At 49.2% G+C, this 19,368-nt stretch overlaps 2 protein-coding genes across 2 annotated transcripts; one reads left to right on the forward strand and one right to left on the reverse strand.

Annotated features, from left to right (window-relative positions):
- Nucleotides 1-204: 204 nt before the first annotated feature.
- UXT (ubiquitously expressed prefoldin like chaperone) lies at nucleotides 205-8,488 on the reverse strand. The gene is made up of 6 exons (XM_069747823.1): nucleotides 8,335-8,488; nucleotides 3,491-3,572; nucleotides 3,223-3,290; nucleotides 2,999-3,106; nucleotides 682-745; nucleotides 205-434 (listed from the first exon to the last, which is right to left on the reverse strand). The coding sequence occupies exons 1-6, from the start codon at nucleotides 8,394-8,396 to the stop codon at nucleotides 384-386; spliced, it is 435 nt and encodes a 144-aa protein (XP_069603924.1). The 5' UTR covers nucleotides 8,397-8,488; the 3' UTR covers nucleotides 205-383.
- A 30-nt stretch (nucleotides 8,489-8,518) lies between these two features.
- LOC138662329 (ER membrane protein complex subunit 3-like) lies at nucleotides 8,519-18,120 on the forward strand. Its single transcript, XM_069747822.1, has 8 exons — nucleotides 8,519-8,713; nucleotides 8,874-8,931; nucleotides 11,419-11,512; nucleotides 11,610-11,714; nucleotides 12,430-12,511; nucleotides 12,587-12,666; nucleotides 13,632-13,714; nucleotides 17,937-18,120. The coding sequence occupies exons 1-8, from the start codon at nucleotides 8,559-8,561 to the stop codon at nucleotides 18,027-18,029; spliced, it is 750 nt and encodes a 249-aa protein (XP_069603923.1). The 5' UTR covers nucleotides 8,519-8,558; the 3' UTR covers nucleotides 18,030-18,120.
- Nucleotides 18,121-19,368: the final 1,248 nt, after the last annotated feature.

Raw genomic sequence — 19,368 nt, forward strand, 5'->3', positions numbered from 1 at the left:
GATCCGTAATGTAATGTATGTACACAGTGACTGCACCAGCAGAATAGTGAGTGCAGCTCTGGGGTATAATACAGGATGTAACTCAGGATCAGTAATGTAATGTATGTACACAGTGACGGCACCAGCAGAATAGTGAATGCAGCTCTGGGGTATAATACAGGATGTAACTCAGGATCAGTGCAGGATAACTAATATCAAATGAAAATCTGTACAAAAAAAAAAGTTTATTATACAATTATTTTATAAGAACCCTTTTATAGTGGACGTGGACAATAACACTTGAGCTTCGCCTGTCCTGTTATTGTACATATATGTGGTCTTGCTCCTTTGCCTCCTCTGTCACAGCTCCATCATTCTGGGTGTATGCAGAGTCCTGCAGACGACTATCCCTGAGTTACTGGCTCATTGGGCAGATCCTGTAGTTCCCGTAGACCCTTGAAGAAAGCAAAAACCCATCAGTCTGATGAGATTGAAAAGTCTGTAGGGGTTTGTGGAAAGGAATTACGTGATGGTCCTATAGACAAGCGATGTATAGGCATAGTGTGGATATTTAGGATATGCTCCTCATGCAGTAGGTAATTCCTAATGACGGGGTTGGCACCGGGTGGCCATATAAGGATGCAATGTGTCAATTCACATATCCATATCTACAGTCCAGTGCTAACACCCCAGGGGTCTCACCTCCAAGACCAGTCTGATATGGGCCTTTATATTTGCAGCGTCTTTGGTTAGAGTTTCACTAATTCTAGAAAAAAAAAACAATTCTGTTCACATGTGAAACACAAGGCGCATTAATTCACGATAGTAACACAAATCTAGTCAAGACTAACCAGATGTATCCAGATTTTGCCTAGTCAGTGTTGTCTAATCTAGATAGTTCTTGTCTCTTGTAATCTGGATTATTTTTTAACCTTGACTCGTATAGTATTAGATATACAAGAACAATCTACAGCCTAGGCAAATCTGGATTGCACAAGACAAATCTGGACAAGACTAACCCAGAAACCTCAATATAGACAAGACTAGCCTGGAGACATCTTGATTAGACAAGACTAGCGCAGACACATCTAGATGAGACAAAATTAGCCTGGAAACATCTAGATGAGAGAAGACTTGCCCAGGCACATCTAGATGAGACAAGACTAGTGTGAACACATCTAGATGAGACAAAACTAGCATGGACACATCTAGATTAGACCAGACTAACCTGAACTCATCTAGATTAAACAAGACTGCCCAATACACATCTAGATGAGATGAGACAAGACTAGCAAGGACTTATCTAGATGAGACAAGACTAGCCCAGACATATCTAGATCAGATGAGGCAAAACTATCCAAGACACATCTAGATTAGACAAGACTAGTGTGGACACATCTAGATTGAACAAAACTAGCCCTACTCGCCAGGTCACATCTAGATTAGACAAGACTAGCCAGGACGTATCAAGATGAGACAAGACTAACCTGAACACATCTACATTAGAAAAGACTATGCAGTACACATCTAGATGAGACTAGCCAGAACACATCTAGATTACACTAAACTAGCCTGACACAACTAGACTACACAAGACTAACCTGGACACATCTAGATGAGACAAGACTATCTAGATGTGTCCTGGCTAGTCTTGCCTTATCTACGTGTATTTAGTCTAATTTTGACTAATCTAAATGTATCTAGTCTTGGTTCAGTGGGCTATTCTTTTCTAATCTAAATGTATCTGTGCAAGTTTTGCCCATTTTAGAAATACTTAGGTTTGTCTTGTCTAGATTAGACAAGACTAGTCTAGATGTGTTTAAACCTGGGATGGCGTAGATCAGAGGTGTCAAACTGCATTCCTCAAGGGCTGCAGACAGGTCATGTTTTTAGGGTTTCCTTGTACTGCACAGGTGATAATTTAATCACCTACACACATCATGATTACAGCACCTTGTGCAAAGCTAAGGAAATCTTGAAAACACGCATGGTTTGCGGCCCTCGAGGAATGCAGTTTGACACCCCTGGCGTAGATACATCTAGAGTACACAGAACGTGCACAGATATTTTAGATCAGATGAGACTAGCCTAGAAGCATCTAACTTGGACAAAGCCAGCTCAGATGAGAAATAAGACTACCCCAGATACAGGCAAAATTAGAATATCATCAAAAATAGATCACTCTGTTTGTAATGACTCTATATAATATATGAGTTTCACTTTTTGTCTTGAAGAACTGAATTAAATTAACTTTTTCATGATATTCTAATTTTGTGAGAAGCACCTGTATGTCTAGATCAGGCTAGCCTATATATTACTAGATTAATCAAGATAAACCTACAAACGAGTGGCTTAGATAATTGGCACTTCCCAAGCTATAAAATAATCCAAACAGACAAGGAAGCATAGGCTAAAAAAGTAAAATAAATCATCTTTATTAACGATTAATCTAAAAATCGAACAATAAAAGTGGAGATACAAATACAAAAAAGATACTGCCTAGAGAGGTAGCACACCCATATCTAAATAGACCAGTGTCATCATACAAAGCCTATCTTTAAACTAAAGTTCCCATAATACTGTGGAGGAGCCCTTACACAAGATTCAACTGAAGACAAAAGTATCTGAAGTGAGAGACAGCTAGCCTAAACCTAGCTGGTAAGCTCAAAGCAGAATATTCATTATAGTACTGGTTCAGATTAGTGCATAGACCTTTATATACAGGCAATGGAGTAAATCCACTCACTGATGCTGAATTATGCTATAGACACCTCGAATTGCTGGGCATGCAAAAAGAAAATATATTGATTCATTTGACTTTTTTGGCCTATGCTTCCTTGTCTGTTTGGATTAGATTAGTCAAGAGTAGTCTACATACGTCTTTATTAGACTACCTCAGGCAAGACTAAACTAGACCAAGTTGGATCAGCCAGAAAATGAGATAAGACGCCAGAGAGATGGACGGTGGATTATGGCTACATGATGGCAGCTTATACTGATAAATGGGAGAATCCCTTACTCCGTCAGCATTTTATTTTTCTTCTCGATGAACCTGAGCGCTTCCTCCAGAGTCAGCTCAGCAAAAAAGCCAAAGCCTAAAGCCACAAATATCTTGGAGGAATCCGGGCTGCGGAGGAAAGAACATGGAGAAAGTATCAGACAAGAGGCGAACCCTCGGGACATGGGGATGTTGCAGGACGTTCAGGAGGGAGGAGATTGGGAAGAGTAGTACTGGGCACTCACACCTCAGCATTCACGTAGAAATTGCAGCCCAGGTCGACCTGTGTCTGGAGGGGTCCTGACTCCAACTCCTGCAAGAACATAAAGGGGTCTCAGGAGCACAAGGTCTCATCTCCACATCTGGCTCAGGAATGCCACATGCAGAAATAAGTTATGGTTCCTGCCACAAGGAGGCGCCAACGAGGACGGTATGAGCGCTACTGAACTACAGAAACCAGACATATGCAGTGCAGGGTGCAGCTACACAGACTGTACAGGGTTAATCCCGCACCTTCAGCTTCTCGATGACGTTCTTCAGCTGCAGGTACTGGCTGATCTTCTCATACACACTGTCACGATTCTCCAGCACTCTCCTGTGAGACGCGAAGGAAAGAATGTGAGCACAGGAAGCTGCAATCCGGCACTGTATATGGGGGAACTCTGACAACGTACACGAGAGCAATGCAGACACTGCATACGAAGAGTATCCACACACACTGCATACGGGGAGTATCCGCTCACATTGCACACGGGGAGTATCCGCTCACACTGCACACGGGGAGTATCCGCTCACACTGCATACGGGGAGTATCCACACACACTGCATACAGGGAGTATCCGCTCACACTGCACACGGGGAGTATCCGCTCACACTGCATACGAAGAGTATACACACACTGCATACGGGGAGTATCCGCTCACACTGCATACAAGGAGTATCCGCTCACACTGCATATGGGAAGTATCCGCTCACACTGCATACGAAGAGTATCTGCTCACACTGCATACGGGGAGTATCCGCTCACACTGCATACGGGGAGTATCCGCTCACACTGCATACGGGGAGTATCCGCTCACACTGCATACGGGGAGTATCCGCTCACACTGCATACGGGGAGTATCCGCTCACACTGCATACGGGGAGTATCCGCTCACACGGCATACGGGGAGTATCCGCTCACACGGCATACGGGGAGTATCCTCTCACTGCATACGAGGAGTATCCGCTCACACGGCATACGGTGAGTATCCGCTCACACTGCATACGAGGAGTATCCGCTCACACTGCATATAGGGGAGTATCCGCTCACACTGCATACAGGGGAGTATCCGCTCACACGCCATACAGGGGAGTATCTGCTTACACTGCATCCGAGTATCCGCTCACACTGCATACGGGGAGTATCCGCTCACACTGCATACGGGGAGTATCCGCTCACACTGCATGCAGGGGAGTATCCGCTCACACTGCATACGAGGAGTATCCGCTCACACTGCATACGGGGAGTATCCACTCACTGCATACGGGGAGTATCCACTCACACTGCATACGAGTATCCGTTCACACTGCATACGAGGAGTATCCGCTCACACTGCATACAAGGAGTATCCTCTCACACGGCATACGGGGAGTATTTGCTTACACTGCATACGAGTATCCGCTCACACTGCATACGGGGAGTATCCGCTCACACTGCATATGGGGAGTATCCGCTCACACTGCATGCAGGGGAGTATCCGCTCACACTGCATACGAGGAGTATCCGCTCACACTGCATACGGGGAGTATCCGCTCACACTGCATACGGGGAGTATCCGCTCACACTGCATGCAGGGGAGTAAGTATCCGCTCACACTGCATACGAGGAGTATCCGCTCACACTGCATACGGGGAGTATCCACTCGCACTGCATACAGGGGAATATCCGCTTACACTGCATACGAGTATCCGCTCACACTGCATACGGGGAGTATCCACTCACACTGCATACGAGTATCCGTTCACACTGCATACGAGGAGTATCCGCTCACACTGCATACAAGGAGTATCCGCTCACACGGCATACGGGGAGTATTTGCTTACACTGCATACGAGTATCCGCTCACACTGCATACGGGGAGTATCCGCTCACACTGCATACGGGGAGTATCCGCTCACACTGCATACGGGGAGTATCCGCTCACACTGCATGCAGGGGAGTATCCGCTCACACTGCATACGAGGAGTATCCGCTCACACTGCATACGGGGAGTATCCACTCACACTGCATACGGGGAGTATCCACTCACACGACATACAGGGGAGTATCTGCTTACACTGCATACGAGTATCCGCTCACACTGCATACGGGGAGTATCCGCTCACACTGCATACGGGGAGTATCCGCTCACACTGCATGCAAGGAGTATCCGCTCACACTGCATGCAGGGGAGTATCCGCTCACACTGCATACGAGGAGTATCCGCTCACACTGCATACGGGGAGTATCCACTCACACGACATACAGGGGAGTATCCGCTTACACTGCATACGAGTATCCGCTCACACTGCATACGGGGAGTATCCGCTCACACTGCATACTGGGAGAATCCGCTCACACTGCATACGGGGAGTATCCGCTCACACTGCATACGAGGAGTATCCGCTCACACGGCATACGGGGAGTATCCGCTCACACTGCATACGAGGAGTATCCGCTCACACGACATACGGTGAGTATCCGCTCACACGGCATACGGGGAGTATCCGCTCACACGGCATACGGGGAGTATCCGCTCACACGGCATACGGGGAGTATCCGCTCACACGGCATACGGGGAGTATCCGCTCACACGGCATACGGGGAGTATCCGCTCACACTGCATACTGGGAGTATCCGCTCACACTGCATACGGGGAGTATCCGCTCACACTGCATACGAGGAGTATCCGCTCACACGGCATACGGGGAGTATCCGCTCACACTGCATATGAGGAGTATCCGCTCACACTGCATACGAGGAGTATCCGCTCACACTGCATATAGGGGAGTATCCGCTCACACTGCATACGGGGAGTATCCACTCACACGCCATACAGGGGAGTATCCGCTTACACTGCATACGGGGAGAATCCGCTCACACTGCATACGGGGAGTATCCGCTCACACTGCATACGAGGAGTATCCGCTCACACGGCATACGGGGAGTATCCGCTCACACTGCATACGAGGAGTATCCGCTCACACTGCATATAGGGGAGTATCCGCTCACACTGCATACGAAGAGTATCCGCTCACACTGCATACGAGGAATATCCGCTCACACTGCATACGAGGAGTATCCACTCACAATGCAAACAGGGAGTATCCGCTCACACTGCATACGAGGAGTATCTGCTCACACTGCATACGAAGAGTATCCGCTCACACGGCATACGGGGAGTATCCGCTCACACGGCATACAGTGAGTATCCACTCACACTGCATACGGGGAGTATCTGCTCACACTGCATACGAAGAGTATCCGCGCACACTGCATACGAAGAGCATCCGCGCACACTGCATACGAAGAGCATCCGCGCACACTGCATACGGGGAGTATCCGCTCACACTGCATACGGGGAGTATCCACTCACACTGCATACGGGGAGTATCCACTCACACGGCATACGGTGAGTATCCGCTCACACTGCATACGGGGAGTATCCACTCACACTGCATACAGGAGAGTATCCGCTCACGCTGCATACGAGGAGTATCCGCTCACAATGCATACAGGGAGTATCCGCTCACACTGCATACGAGAAGTATCCGCTCACACTGCATACGAAGAGTATCCGCTCACACGCCATACGGGGAGTATCCGCTCACACGGCATACAGTGAGTATCCACTCACACTGCATACGGGGAGTATCCACTCACACTGCATACGAAGAGTATCCGCGCACACTGCATACGAAGAGCATCCGCGCACACTGCATACGAAGAGCATCCGTTCACACTGCATATGGGGGCTTTCTGATCACACTGCATACAGGGGACACACTGATCACACTGCAAACGAGGGGGCTTTCTCTGATCACACTGGATAGGGGGGGCTGTCTCTGGTCACACTGGATACGGGGGGCTGTCTCTGGTCACACATTAGGACTCTCTGGTCGAAATTAGGATTATTTAGTCTAGAAAAAAGACGACTGAGGGGCGATCTAATAACCATGTATAAGTATATAAGGGGACAATACAAATATCTCGCTGAGGATCTGTTTATACCAAGGAAGGTGACGGGCACAAGGGGGCATTCTTTGCGTCTGGAGGAGAGAAGGTTTTTCCACCAACATAGAAGAGGATTCTTTACTGTTAGGGCAGTGAGAATCTGGAATTGCTTGCCTGAGGAGGTGGTGATGGCGAACTCAGTCGAGGGGTTCAAGAGAGGCCTGGATGTCTTCCTGGAGCAGAACAATATTGTATCATACAATTATTAGGTTCTGTAGAAGGACGTAGATCTGGGTATTTATTATGATGGAATATAGGCTGAACTGGATGGACAAATGTCTTTTTTCGGCCTTACTAACTATGTTACTATGTTACACTGGATATGGGGGGCTGTCTCTGGTCACACTGGATACGGGGGGCTTTCTCTGGTCACACTGGATATGGGAGTCTTTCTCTGATCACACTGGATACGGGGGGCTGTCTCTGGTCACACTGGATAAGGGGGGGGGGGGCTTTCTCTGGTCACATTGGATACCGGGGGCTGTCTCTGGTCACATTGGATACCGGGGGCTGTCTCTGGTCACACTGGATACCGGGGGCTGTCTCTGGTCACATTGGATACCGGGGGCTGTCTCTGGTCACATTGGATACCGGGGGCTGTCTCTGGTCACACTGGATACGGGGTTTTTTCTCTGGTCACACTGGATACGGGGGGCTGTCTCTGGTCACACTGGATACGGGGGGCTGTCTCTGGTCACACTGGATACGGGGGGCTGTCTCTGGTCACACTGGATACGGGGGGCTGTCTCTGGTCACACTGGATACGGGGGGCTGTCTCTGGTCACACTGGATACTGGGTTTTTTCTCTGGTCACACTGGATATGGGGGGCTGTCTCTGGTGACACTGGATACGGGGGGCTTTCTCTGGTTATACTGTATGGGGCATCTGGTCACACTCTATAGGAAGGAAGACTCATGGTGGCTTTTTGGTCATACTACAACTACATACAGACAGAGGGCTCTGGGCTATACTGGGGCTCCTGCTCCTTGTGGGCGTGGCCTATATGCAGGGAGGAGTCTCACATCCCAATAACCCCCTGATCCCTGTTGGTCACGTGTGCGGCAGGTCAAATGTCCGCCTATGCAGTCACGTGGTGCGCACCTCAGGTCCCGTTGCAGAGTATCCGTCACGAACGCCTCATATTTTAGCACCTTCTCCTCCATGTCCGGAGCAGCTCCAGGCCGCAGACGCGGCGCAGATTCTGACGTCACTTAGCGTTCCTCCAGTCACATGACCAATGATGACGTACAGCCACCAGAGCCGCCATGTTTGTCCCTGGCGGAAGTATCGAACCGGAAGTGTTCCACTTTGAACTGCCAGGCAAAATGGCGACTCCGGAGCTGCTGCTGGACTCTAGTATCCGGTTGTGGGTTGTGTTACCCATCGTGTTTATCACCTTTTACAGCGGCCTCCTGAGGCATCATGTCACCCGGCTACTACAGGGCGAGAAGAAGCCGGAGCTGGAGCCGCTCAGTGACAGGTGTGGCCCCTGGGCTAGGGCTCCTCACCATACCCTTACGTGGCATGTAATCTCTACCCAGTCAGTCTCCTGCTATTCTGGCGCCGCTCCTTCCCCATCTCATCCCTGAGTTGTTGCTCTCCCGTCCTCCTGTACTAACAACGTCTCCTTCATCCCTCAGTCAGGTCCTGATCCGAAGCCGAATTCTCAGAGAAAATGGGAAATACATCCCGAGGCAGGTGAGCAAAGGCGGATCCGCGATCAAGGGCGGGTGCCACAGGGTGCACCTGATTGAGGGAGGGTGCTAGCGGCAGAGGACAGATGCCGCAGGGTGCACCTGATTGAGGGAGGGTGCTAGCGGCAGAGGACAGATGCCACAGGGTGCACCTGATTGAGGGAGGGTGCTAGCGGCAGAGGACAGATGCCGCAGGGTGCACCTGATTGAGGGAGGGTGCTAGCGGCAGAGGATAGATGCCACAGGGTGCACCTGATTGAGGGAGGGTGCTAGCGGCAGAGGACAGATGCCGCGGGGTGCACTTGACCGACGATAGGTGCTAGCGGCAGAGGACAGATGCCACAGGGTGCACCTGATTGAGGGAGGGTGCTAGCGGCAGAGGACAGATGCCACAGGGTGCACCTGATTGAGGGAGGGTGCTAGCGGCAGAGGACAGATGCCGCAGGGTGCACCTGATTGAGGGAGGGTGCTAGCGGCAGAGGACAGATGCCGCAGGGTGCACCTGATTGAGGGAGGGTGCTAGCGGCAGAGGACAGATGCCGCAGGGTGCACCTGATTGAGGGAGGGTGCTAGCGGCAGAGGACAGATGCCGCAGGGTGCACCTGATTGAGGGAGGGTGCTAGCGGCAGAGGACAGATGCCACAGGGTGCACCTGATTGAGGGAGGGTGCTAGCGGCAGAGGACAGATGCCGCAGGGTGCACCTGATTGAGGGAGGGTGCTAGCGGCAGAGGATAGATGCCACAGGGTGCACCTGATTGAGGGAGGGTGCTAGCGGCAGAGGACAGATGCCGCGGGGTGCACTTGACCGACGATAGGTGCTAGCGGCAGAGGACAGATGCCGCGGGGTGAACCTGACCGACGATAGGTGCTAGCGGCAGAGGACAGATGCCGCGGGGTGAACCTGACCGACGATAGGTGCTAGCGGCAGAGGACAGATGCCGCGGGGTGAACCTGACCGACGATAGGTGCTAGCGGCAGAGGACAGATGCCGCGGGGTGCACTTGACCGACGATAGGTGCTAGCGGCAGAGGACAGATGCCGCGGGGTGCACTTGACCGACGATAGGTGCTAGCGGCAGAGGACAGATGCCGCGGGGTGAACCTGACCAACGATGTGTGCTGCCAGCAGAGGAAAGATGCCGTGGGGTGAACCTGACCGACGATAAGTGCTGCCAGCAGAGGACAGATGCCGCGGGGTGAACCTGACCGATGATATGTGCTGTCAGCAGAGGACAGATGCCGCGGGGTGAACCTGACCGACGATAAGTGCTGCCAGCAGAGGACAGATGCCGCGGGGTGCACCTGACCAACGATGTGTGCTGCCAGCAGAGGAAAGATGCCGTGGGGTGAACCTGACCGACGATAAGTGCTGCCAGCAGAGGACAGATGCCGCGGGGTGAACCTGACCGATGATATGTGCTGTCAGCAGAGGACAGATGCCGCGGGGTGAACCTGACCGACGATAAGTGCTGCCAGCAGAGGACAGATGCCGCGGGGTGCACCTGACCAACGATGTGTGCTGCCAGCAGAGGAAAGATGCCGTGGGGTGAACCTGACCGACGATAAGTGCTGCCAGCAGAGGAAAGATGCCGTGGGGTGAACCTGACCGATGATATGTGCTGTCAGCAGAGGACAGATGCCGCGGGGTGCACCTGACCGACGATAGGTGCTGCCAGCGGAGGACAGATGTCACGTGGTGCATCTGACCGACAGGTGCTGCCAGCAGAGGACAGATGCCGCGGGGTGCAACTGACAGACGGCGTGTGCTGTCAGCAGAGGACAGATGCCGCGGGGTGCACCTGACAGACAACAGATGCTGCCAGCCTAGGTTGGGTGCTGCGGGGTTCACCTGACAGATGATGGATGCTCCTGATGGAGGGTGGGTGCTGTCAGTTGGTCTCTTGGGTGATTTTCGGTGTGTCTTGTGTGTTTTCAGCCCCCAGTGCGTCGGTATGGAGGAGGAATAAGTACATTATTAGGTCTCCATGTTTCAGCTGATTGATGGATATTTGGACAGTGACATGTAGGATGTAGATGGTGATTAGGGACTAGAGATGAGCAAATTTGTTCGTGTCCTCGCTTATTTGGCAAGCTATAAAACTTACCGGATAAGCTGCAGAGGGAATCTGGCTTCCTGGATCGCTGCGGCTGATCAGCTCCGCACGCAGCTGCATGTGTCACAGCAGAGACATGCATGGAGAGCCTGTGTATTGTGACTGTCACACAGCAACGCCCCCGAACACAAATGTTAACCCGGCCTTAAGGACCAGAGCTCTGTGATGCAGCCTCTGGTCATTGAGCTGCTGCATGGATTGGAGGGGTCGGGGACTGGCAGGGGCCTCCATCTATATCCTGAACAGTATGTCACTTAAGGAGAGTGACCCGTCAGCCATTACCCGTCACTTCTGATAGACACCTGGTAACAGCTTTGTGATGGGTCTGATACCAGGCACACGTGTATGTGATCACTCTTCTTCTATCTTGCCTGTAGTCTTTTCTCATGAGGAAATTCTACTTTAACGATGCAGAAACTGGCTTCTTCAAGAAAACCAAAAGGAAAGTTACACAGAAGAACCCAATGACAGGTGGGTGCAGAGCCTTGGTGCCCTCCACTTGGATCTGGACCGGCCCCTGATTGTGCTACAGTCACTCCATTCACCTTCTGTTTTTACCAATGCATAGATCCCAGTATGATGACGGAGATGATGAAGGGCAACCTCACCAATGTCCTCCCCATGATCCTGATTGGAGGATGGATCAACTGGGCCTTCTCTGGTTTCCTTACAAGTAAGTCATACCAAAATCCCAATTTATTAAGTCTAGTGATGAGCGAGTATATTCGTTGCTCGGGTGGGCTCCGAGTATTTATGACTGCTCGGAGAATGTTTTCCTTGCCGCAGCTGCATGATTTGCGGCTACTAGACAGCTTGATTACATGTGGGGATTCCCTAGCAACCAGGCAAGCCCCACATGTACTCAGGCTGGCTAGCAGCTGTAAATCATGCAGCTGCTTCAACAAAAACTAAATCTCCGAGCAGTCACAAATATTCAGGAGACCACCTGAGCAACGAGTACACTCACTCATCACTAAGTCTCTTTTGTGGGAATCAAAACAGTTTCTGAATGTCTTACGCCACGATGAGAGATATGGATTTCAAGCAACAGGCCCAAATCCTGAGGCTGCACTATTGAAAGATTCAGCTGCTGCAGTCAGGGAGAGAAGCCACCATGTGAACGTGCATAGATCTGCCAAGCATCCAGGCCACATCTTCTGTAGCTATCGTTAATGGTGATTTGATATCTTTATCTCTCAGTAGTGCAGCCTCGGGCTTCTGTTCTGTAACCAAGTTGTTAGCTCATCAGGTGAGTGAGATATGATAAAACTGTTTCCACATTTCTATCACACCTTTAAGGTTCTCATTGTTGGCGTCACTCTTAAAGGTTCTCCTTGGATGATATGTAGGATGACCGTGAAGAGTTTTTGCTTCTTTTGTCTCTCCAGCAAAGGTACCTTTCCCCCTTACTCTGCGATTCAAGCCCATGTTACAGCGGGGCATTGAGCTGGTATCTCTGGACGCGTCTTGGTAAGTATATCTTCTGCTTGATGTCCCTGTGTCCTGCCTCATATTCCATAGCTCTCATCTGTGGGTTCCTTGTAGGGTCAGCTCTGCATCCTGGTATTTCCTGAACGTGTTTGGCCTGAGGAGTATGTACACGCTAATCCTGGGACAGGACAACGGTGAGATAGAGCTCAACAGCGCTGATAATCAGACTAAGGTTCTCAAGGACTTGAAGAAAACAGCGCCACCTCTGGCTGCAGGTTGTGTGAGATATTGCGGCTCAGCACTAATCACTTTGCTGGAGCCAAGCTGCAATACCAGGCACAATGAGTGGTCAGGGGTGGTGATGTTATTCAGGATAAGCCCTGTAAAGTTTTTGATGGTTGGTCCATATGTGAAAATCATTTGGTTCTGACTGCAGGAATGCGCATAGAACGGGAAGCTTTCATCCTTGTTAGAATGGACCGATGATCCTATTAATTAATTTTCTATGGGGCAATTAAGCGTTACCCTCTGCTTCTTCTGGCAGCCCTAAAGGGATAAAGTTTCCCGATCACAGCAGCAAGAAACCTACGCATCAGTAAGGTATCACTTGTCCGGACAATCCCTTTAAGAGCAGAGTCAGACTGTCGTATTTCTCGTGTGAGAATCGCAGAGTACTGCAGGGACTGGCCTGGCACCTCTCCTGACCCGAGCAAGACTGCGTGATGGATTACTAGGCAGTTGTCAAGGTCAGGAGAGCCGCGAGCCAGGACAAGGTTTACATGCGATTCTCGCACAAGAAATACAGCATGCCCAAAGAACGTAGTTCAGGCTTTAGGGAATTGCTAAAAGAGCAATTTCCCAGATTACAGGATTTGCTCCTGTGTGGGGGAGAAGTGCTGCGTAATTTCATAGTGTGCAAGCTGTTGAAAAACTACAATTCCCAGCATGTGCAAAACTTAGGAAATGCTGGGAGTTGTACGCCATTGATAAAGGGTTTGTCAGAAGATTGCATTTTGGTGGGGTGCAAATATTTCACAACTACCAAAGACAAGGCTGTCCGGGCATGCTGGGACTTATAGTTTGACAGCCTGCCCATATACAGTCTTCAGGTAGTGCCTTTATGCTGAGTGTTAACTGTTTGGGCTTGTGTGCCTCCTAGCTGCTGACCAGAGCCGTATAATGCAGGACCAGATGACAGGAGCCGCTATGGCAGTTCCGCCTGACACCAATAAAGCCTTTAAAGTAAGTGCACCCAGCAATCTTCAGGTCATTTTTGCCACCATTGTCAGCGATTTGTGAAATTTTTTTGAATGTATCAGTCACCCGATCAGTAGAGAGACACTGATGCTTTTCTCCAAAAATCTTTCTTCTGTCTGTTCATGAGCACATAAGGGGAATGGTTACTGTGAGGTAGGAACGTTGACACGACAGCCTATTATCACTTGTAGATCCATATATGCAACCTTCAACCTTCCCCTTTAATGGTACAAACATCTCTACTCGCGGTTATCTGCTGCCTACCATCCTGCAACCTTCCCCTTTAATGGTACAAACATCTCTACTCGCGGTTATCCGCTGCCTATCATCCTGAAACCTTGCCTTTAATGTACCTGCTGAATGTTTGCTAAATTCATTTGCTGCATTGTATTAATTAGGCCGGCGTCACACTAGGCGTATGAAAATACGGTCTGTTTTTTTACGGCCGTAATACGCAGAAATGTTCCCAAAATAGTGATCCGTATGTCATCCGTAGGCAGGGTGTGTCAGCGTATTTTGCGCATGTCATCCTCCGTATGTAATCCGTATGGCATCCGTACTTCGAGATTTTCTCGCCGGCTTGCAAAACGGACATACAATGGATCCATGGGCTCAAGTATTCGTAAAAAAATATATATATTCCCGGTAATTCAATTTTGCCGGCTTTTGCCATCTCCTTCCCAAACCCAACAGGATGTGAGACATGGTTTACATACCGTAAACCTTTTCATATAACTTTTTTTTTTGCATATTCCTCACTACTAATGTTAGTAGTGTGTATGTGCAAAATTTTGGGACTCTGTTAAAATAAAGGGTTAAATCGCGTAAAAAAACTGGCCTGGAGAGGGTCTATAGTTATTGCCCCCCCCTTCGGCTAAAAACATCTGCCCCCAGCCACCCCAGAAAAGGCACATCTGGAAGTTGCACCTATTCTGGCACTTGGCCACTCTCTTCCCATTCCCGTGTAGCGGTGGGATATGGGGTAATGAAGGGTTAATGCCACCTTGCTATTGTAAGGTGACATTAAGCCAGGTTAATAATGCTTGAGAGAGAGCAGCGAAACGCGCGTCGGTAGCGGCGAGACACGGGTCCGGCACCATACTACTATATGGGTAAGCATTCCTGACGAGCACCGCTATACTACAATTTCACCACCATGCAATGAATCTGTATTTGGTTAACGCACTTCATGGTAGGCTTTATTGTGGATGCTTCCCATAGTAATTATGAGCACTAGGCACTTTATGTTTTTATGACATTTTGCCGGTTTACCTGTGACTTACCTGATCCCTCTATATGTAGATGTTTGTCATACTAGTTTGGTACGTTAAGAACCGTTTAATAAACCGATATACATTTTTACAAATTTTGGACTGAGTACTGCTTTTCTTTTTGGGTATTACTGCATTTAGGAGTGTCCACTCGAAAGAGACTGCCGGAGACACAGGGTCATGGTGACGTGTTTCTTGGGCATCATAATATCAAAAGTGTTCTATTTGGTTTGGATTTGTCACTGGCATCCATATTCCTCACTCCACGACACAGACCGTGCCACCGCTTTCTACAATGCCACTCTTGCATCAGCTATTGACACGGTTGCCCCTCTCGTCCATGGCAGAGTGCGACGTATCAATAGACCACCTTGGCACAATAACACCACTAAAAAGCTCCGGCAAGTGTCCAGGGTTGTGGAGCGGCGTTGGAAGAAAACACACCTGCAAGATGACTTCACTGCATTTAAAAAGGCAACACTCGCTTTTAAATCTGCTCTAACCTCTGCTAAACAGGTCTACTTCACAACCCTCGTATCTTCCCTATCCTACAACCCCTAACAGTTATTCAAAACCTTTATCTCCCTCCTCCGCCCCCCACTGCACCCTCCAACCTCCCTCATCTCTGCTGAGGACTTTGCCACACACTTTAAAAATAAGATCGACCAGACAAGGCAAGTCTTCATTGTTCAACCACCAAAACCCCTTTGTATACCAGACCAATGCCCAATCCCTATAACCTTCCTATCCAACATCACTGAAGGGGGGCTTAATTGTCTCCTCTCCAAATCACACCTCACCACCTGTGCGCTCGATCCCATCCCATCCCACCTCCTCCGGAACCTCACCACCACACTTATCCCATCCCACCTCCTCCCCAACCTCACTACCATCACACTTATCCCATCCTTAACCCACCTCTTCAACCTATCACTAACTTCTGGCACCTTCCCTTCTGCTTTCAAACATGCCACAATCACGCCTATCCTTAAAAAACCAACCCTCGCTCCAACTGCTATGTCCAGCTATCGCCCAATATCGCTGCTCTCATTCGCTTTCAAACTCCTGGAGCAGCACGTCCACTCTGAACTTTCCTCCCACCTCTCATCTAACTTGCTCTTTGACAATCTACAATCTGGTTTCCGCCCCCATCACTCAACTGAGACAGCCCTGACCAAAATCACTAACGACCTACTTACCGCGAAAGCTAATGGACAATACTCTGTACTCCTCCTTCTAGACTTGTCCTCTGCAGTATCTGCAGCCGCGTCTTTTGACCGGAGGCTTACATTAGCCTGCAGCAGTATCTGCAGCCGCGTCTTTTGACCGGAGGCTTACATTTTTCAAGGGATCTCCTTGGAGTTCACCACGCCTTTGGAGCATTCCCTCATACATTCTCCCAGACACCTCTCAGTACGTAACTGACGAAGGCCAGACCAGGCCGAAACGTTTTTCGTACTACGAAATAAAAAACCACCAATTTGACTAAAGTTGAGTGCCGGGTTCTTTTTATCTATATATACGGCTTGGGAACCTACCCGTGCCCACGTCTTTTGATTCACTATATTGTCCTCTGCTTTCGACACAGTTGACCACTGCCTCTTACTACAGATCCTCTCTTCCTTTGGCGTCAAAGACCTCGCCCTATCCTGGATCTCCTCGTACCTTTCCAACCGCACATTCAGCGTCTCCCACTCCCACACTACCTCCTCATCCCACCCTCTCTCTGTTGGAGTCCCCCAAGGCTCTGTTCTAGGACCCCTACTCTTCTCAATCTATACACTTGGCTTGGGACAACTCAAAGTCCCATGGATTCCAGTACCACCTCTATGCTGATGACACTCAGATCTACCTCTCTGGCCCCGACGTCACCGCTCTGCTGTCCAGAATCCCAAAGTGCCTATCAGCCATATCCTCCTTCTCCTCTCGCTTCCTCAAACTCAATGTGGACAAATCTGAACTCATCATATTTCCTCCATCCCATAGATCTTCCTTACCTGACCTATCACAATCAATGACATCATGCTTTCCCCCGTACCGGAAGTCTGCTGCATCGGAGTAACCTTTGACTCTGCCCTGTCCTTCAAACCGCACATGCAAGCTCTTTCCACCTCCAGCTCAAAAATATCTCCAGAATCCGTCCTTTCCTCAACCGTCAATCTACTAAAATGCTTGTGCATGCCCTCATCATCTCCCGTCTTGACAACTGCAACATCCTTTTCTGTGGCCTCCCTGCTAACACCCTTGCACCTCTCCAGTCCATCCTTAACTCTGCTGCCCGACTAATTCATCTCTCTCCTCGCTACTCCTCTGCAAATCTCTTCACTGACTCCCATTCCCTCAGCGTATCCAGTTTAAATTACTAATACTGACCTACAAAGCCATCCACAACCTGTCTCCTCCATATATCTCTGAACTAATCTCCCGATATCTTCCCTCACGTAATCTCCGGTCCTCCCAAGACCTCCTTCTCTCCTCCACACTTATTCACTCCTCACCCAACCGCCTCCAAGACTTCTCCCGAATATCTCCCATCCTCTGGAATTCTTTGCCCCAACACGTCTGACTATCAACCACATTCAGATCCTTCAGACGGAACCTGAAAACCCATCTCTTCAGGAAAGCCTACAGTCTGCACTGACCCCGCTGCCCCCTCATCACTACCGCCTCACCAACATCGGAGCTCCTGCAACCCTCAACCTACTGTCTCCTTCCTCATAATCCTGTAGAATGTAAGCCCGCAAGGGCAGGGTCCTCACCCCTCTGTATCAGTCTGTCATTGTTAGTTTGTTTACTGTAAGTGATATCTGTAACTTGTATGTAACCCCTTCTCCTGTACAGCACCATGGAATCAATGGTGCTACATAAATAAATAATATAATGACTATAAAGTATGTGATGAAATATTACATTATAATGGTTTCCCTCTTGTTTAGGCTGAATGGGAAGCCATGGAGATCACAGAACATCAGTGGGCGCTAGAGAACGTGGAGGAAGACCTCGTCTCGAAGGACCTGAACTTGGAATAGTATTTTCTGTGCAGCCAAAATGACCATTGGGTATACAGTATTTTTGTTACAGATTTGCCAAATAAAAGTCCTAAGATATTAGAGTTCTACAGTATTGGCCACATGTGTCGATTGATCTTGGATATCAATTCTTATTAATTAACCACAGGTCCCATGCTGCTCTGTTTGTACTGCAGAGGGCAGATGGCATTCACCAGAAGCTGTAGTATTCACCCCCTTGGCTTCAATCCTGTTTTGTTACATTACAACCTGTGTTTAGATATTTTTGTAATCCGATTTGTGTGTGATGCATCGGCACTAAATAGTTGGAGAAGTGAGAAAAATATAGGCATACATTTAAGTTATGGGATATGAACTAAAAATTGTCATGTGCATATGTTTTCACCCCTTTTAGATATGAAGGCCCTAAAACTTCTGGTGCAAGAAGTTACCTTCCTAAGTCACATGCTTAGTGACAGGACCTCCACCTGTGTGCAATCTTAGTGTCATATGTCAGTCAGAATATACACTTTACTTTTTCTGAAAGGCCACAACACCTTTAAAGGGACACTGTCACCTGAATTTGGAGGGAACAATCTTCAGCCATGGAGGCGGGGTTTTTGACTCACCCTTTCCTTACCCGCTGGCTGCATGATGGCTGCAATATTGGATTGAAGTTTATTCTCTGTCCTCCGTAGTACATGCCTGCACCAGCAGCAATCTTGCCTTTCGCAGGCGTGTACTATGGAGGACAGAGAATGAACTTCAATCCAATATTGCAGCCAGCGGGTAAGGAAATGGAAGATTGTTCCCTCCAAATCCAGGTGACAGTGTCCCTTTAAAGGGACACTGTCACCTGAATTTGGAGGGAACAATCTTCAGCCATGGAGGCGGGGTTTTGGGGTTTTTGATTCACCCTTTCCTTACCCGCTGGCTGCATACTTGGATTGAAGTTCATTCTCTGTCCTCCATAGTACACGCCTGCGCTGTGCAAGATTGCCTTGTGCTGGCATGTACTACGGAGGACAGAGAATGAACTTCAATCCAATTTTGCAGCCAGCATGCAGCCAGCGGGTAAGGAAAGGGTGAGTCAAAAACCCCGCCTCCATGGCTGAAGATTGTTCCCTCCAAATTCAGGTGACAGTGTCCCTTTAAGCAAGAGGCACCACTAACTAAACACCATGAAGACCAAGGAGATCTCCACACAAGTCAGGGACAGAGTTGTTGAGAAGTCCTTAGTCAGGGTTGGGCTATAAAAAAAAAAAAATCCCAGTCTCTGATGATCCCCTGGTGCACCAAAACCTTCAGCCTGGGCAAGGAGGGCATTAATCAGAGAAGCAGCACAGAGACCAAGGGTAAC

This window comes from Ranitomeya imitator, chromosome 2 (genome assembly GCF_032444005.1).
Source record: "Ranitomeya imitator isolate aRanImi1 chromosome 2, aRanImi1.pri, whole genome shotgun sequence".
In the NCBI taxonomy this organism is placed as follows: domain Eukaryota; kingdom Metazoa; phylum Chordata; class Amphibia; order Anura; family Dendrobatidae; genus Ranitomeya; species Ranitomeya imitator.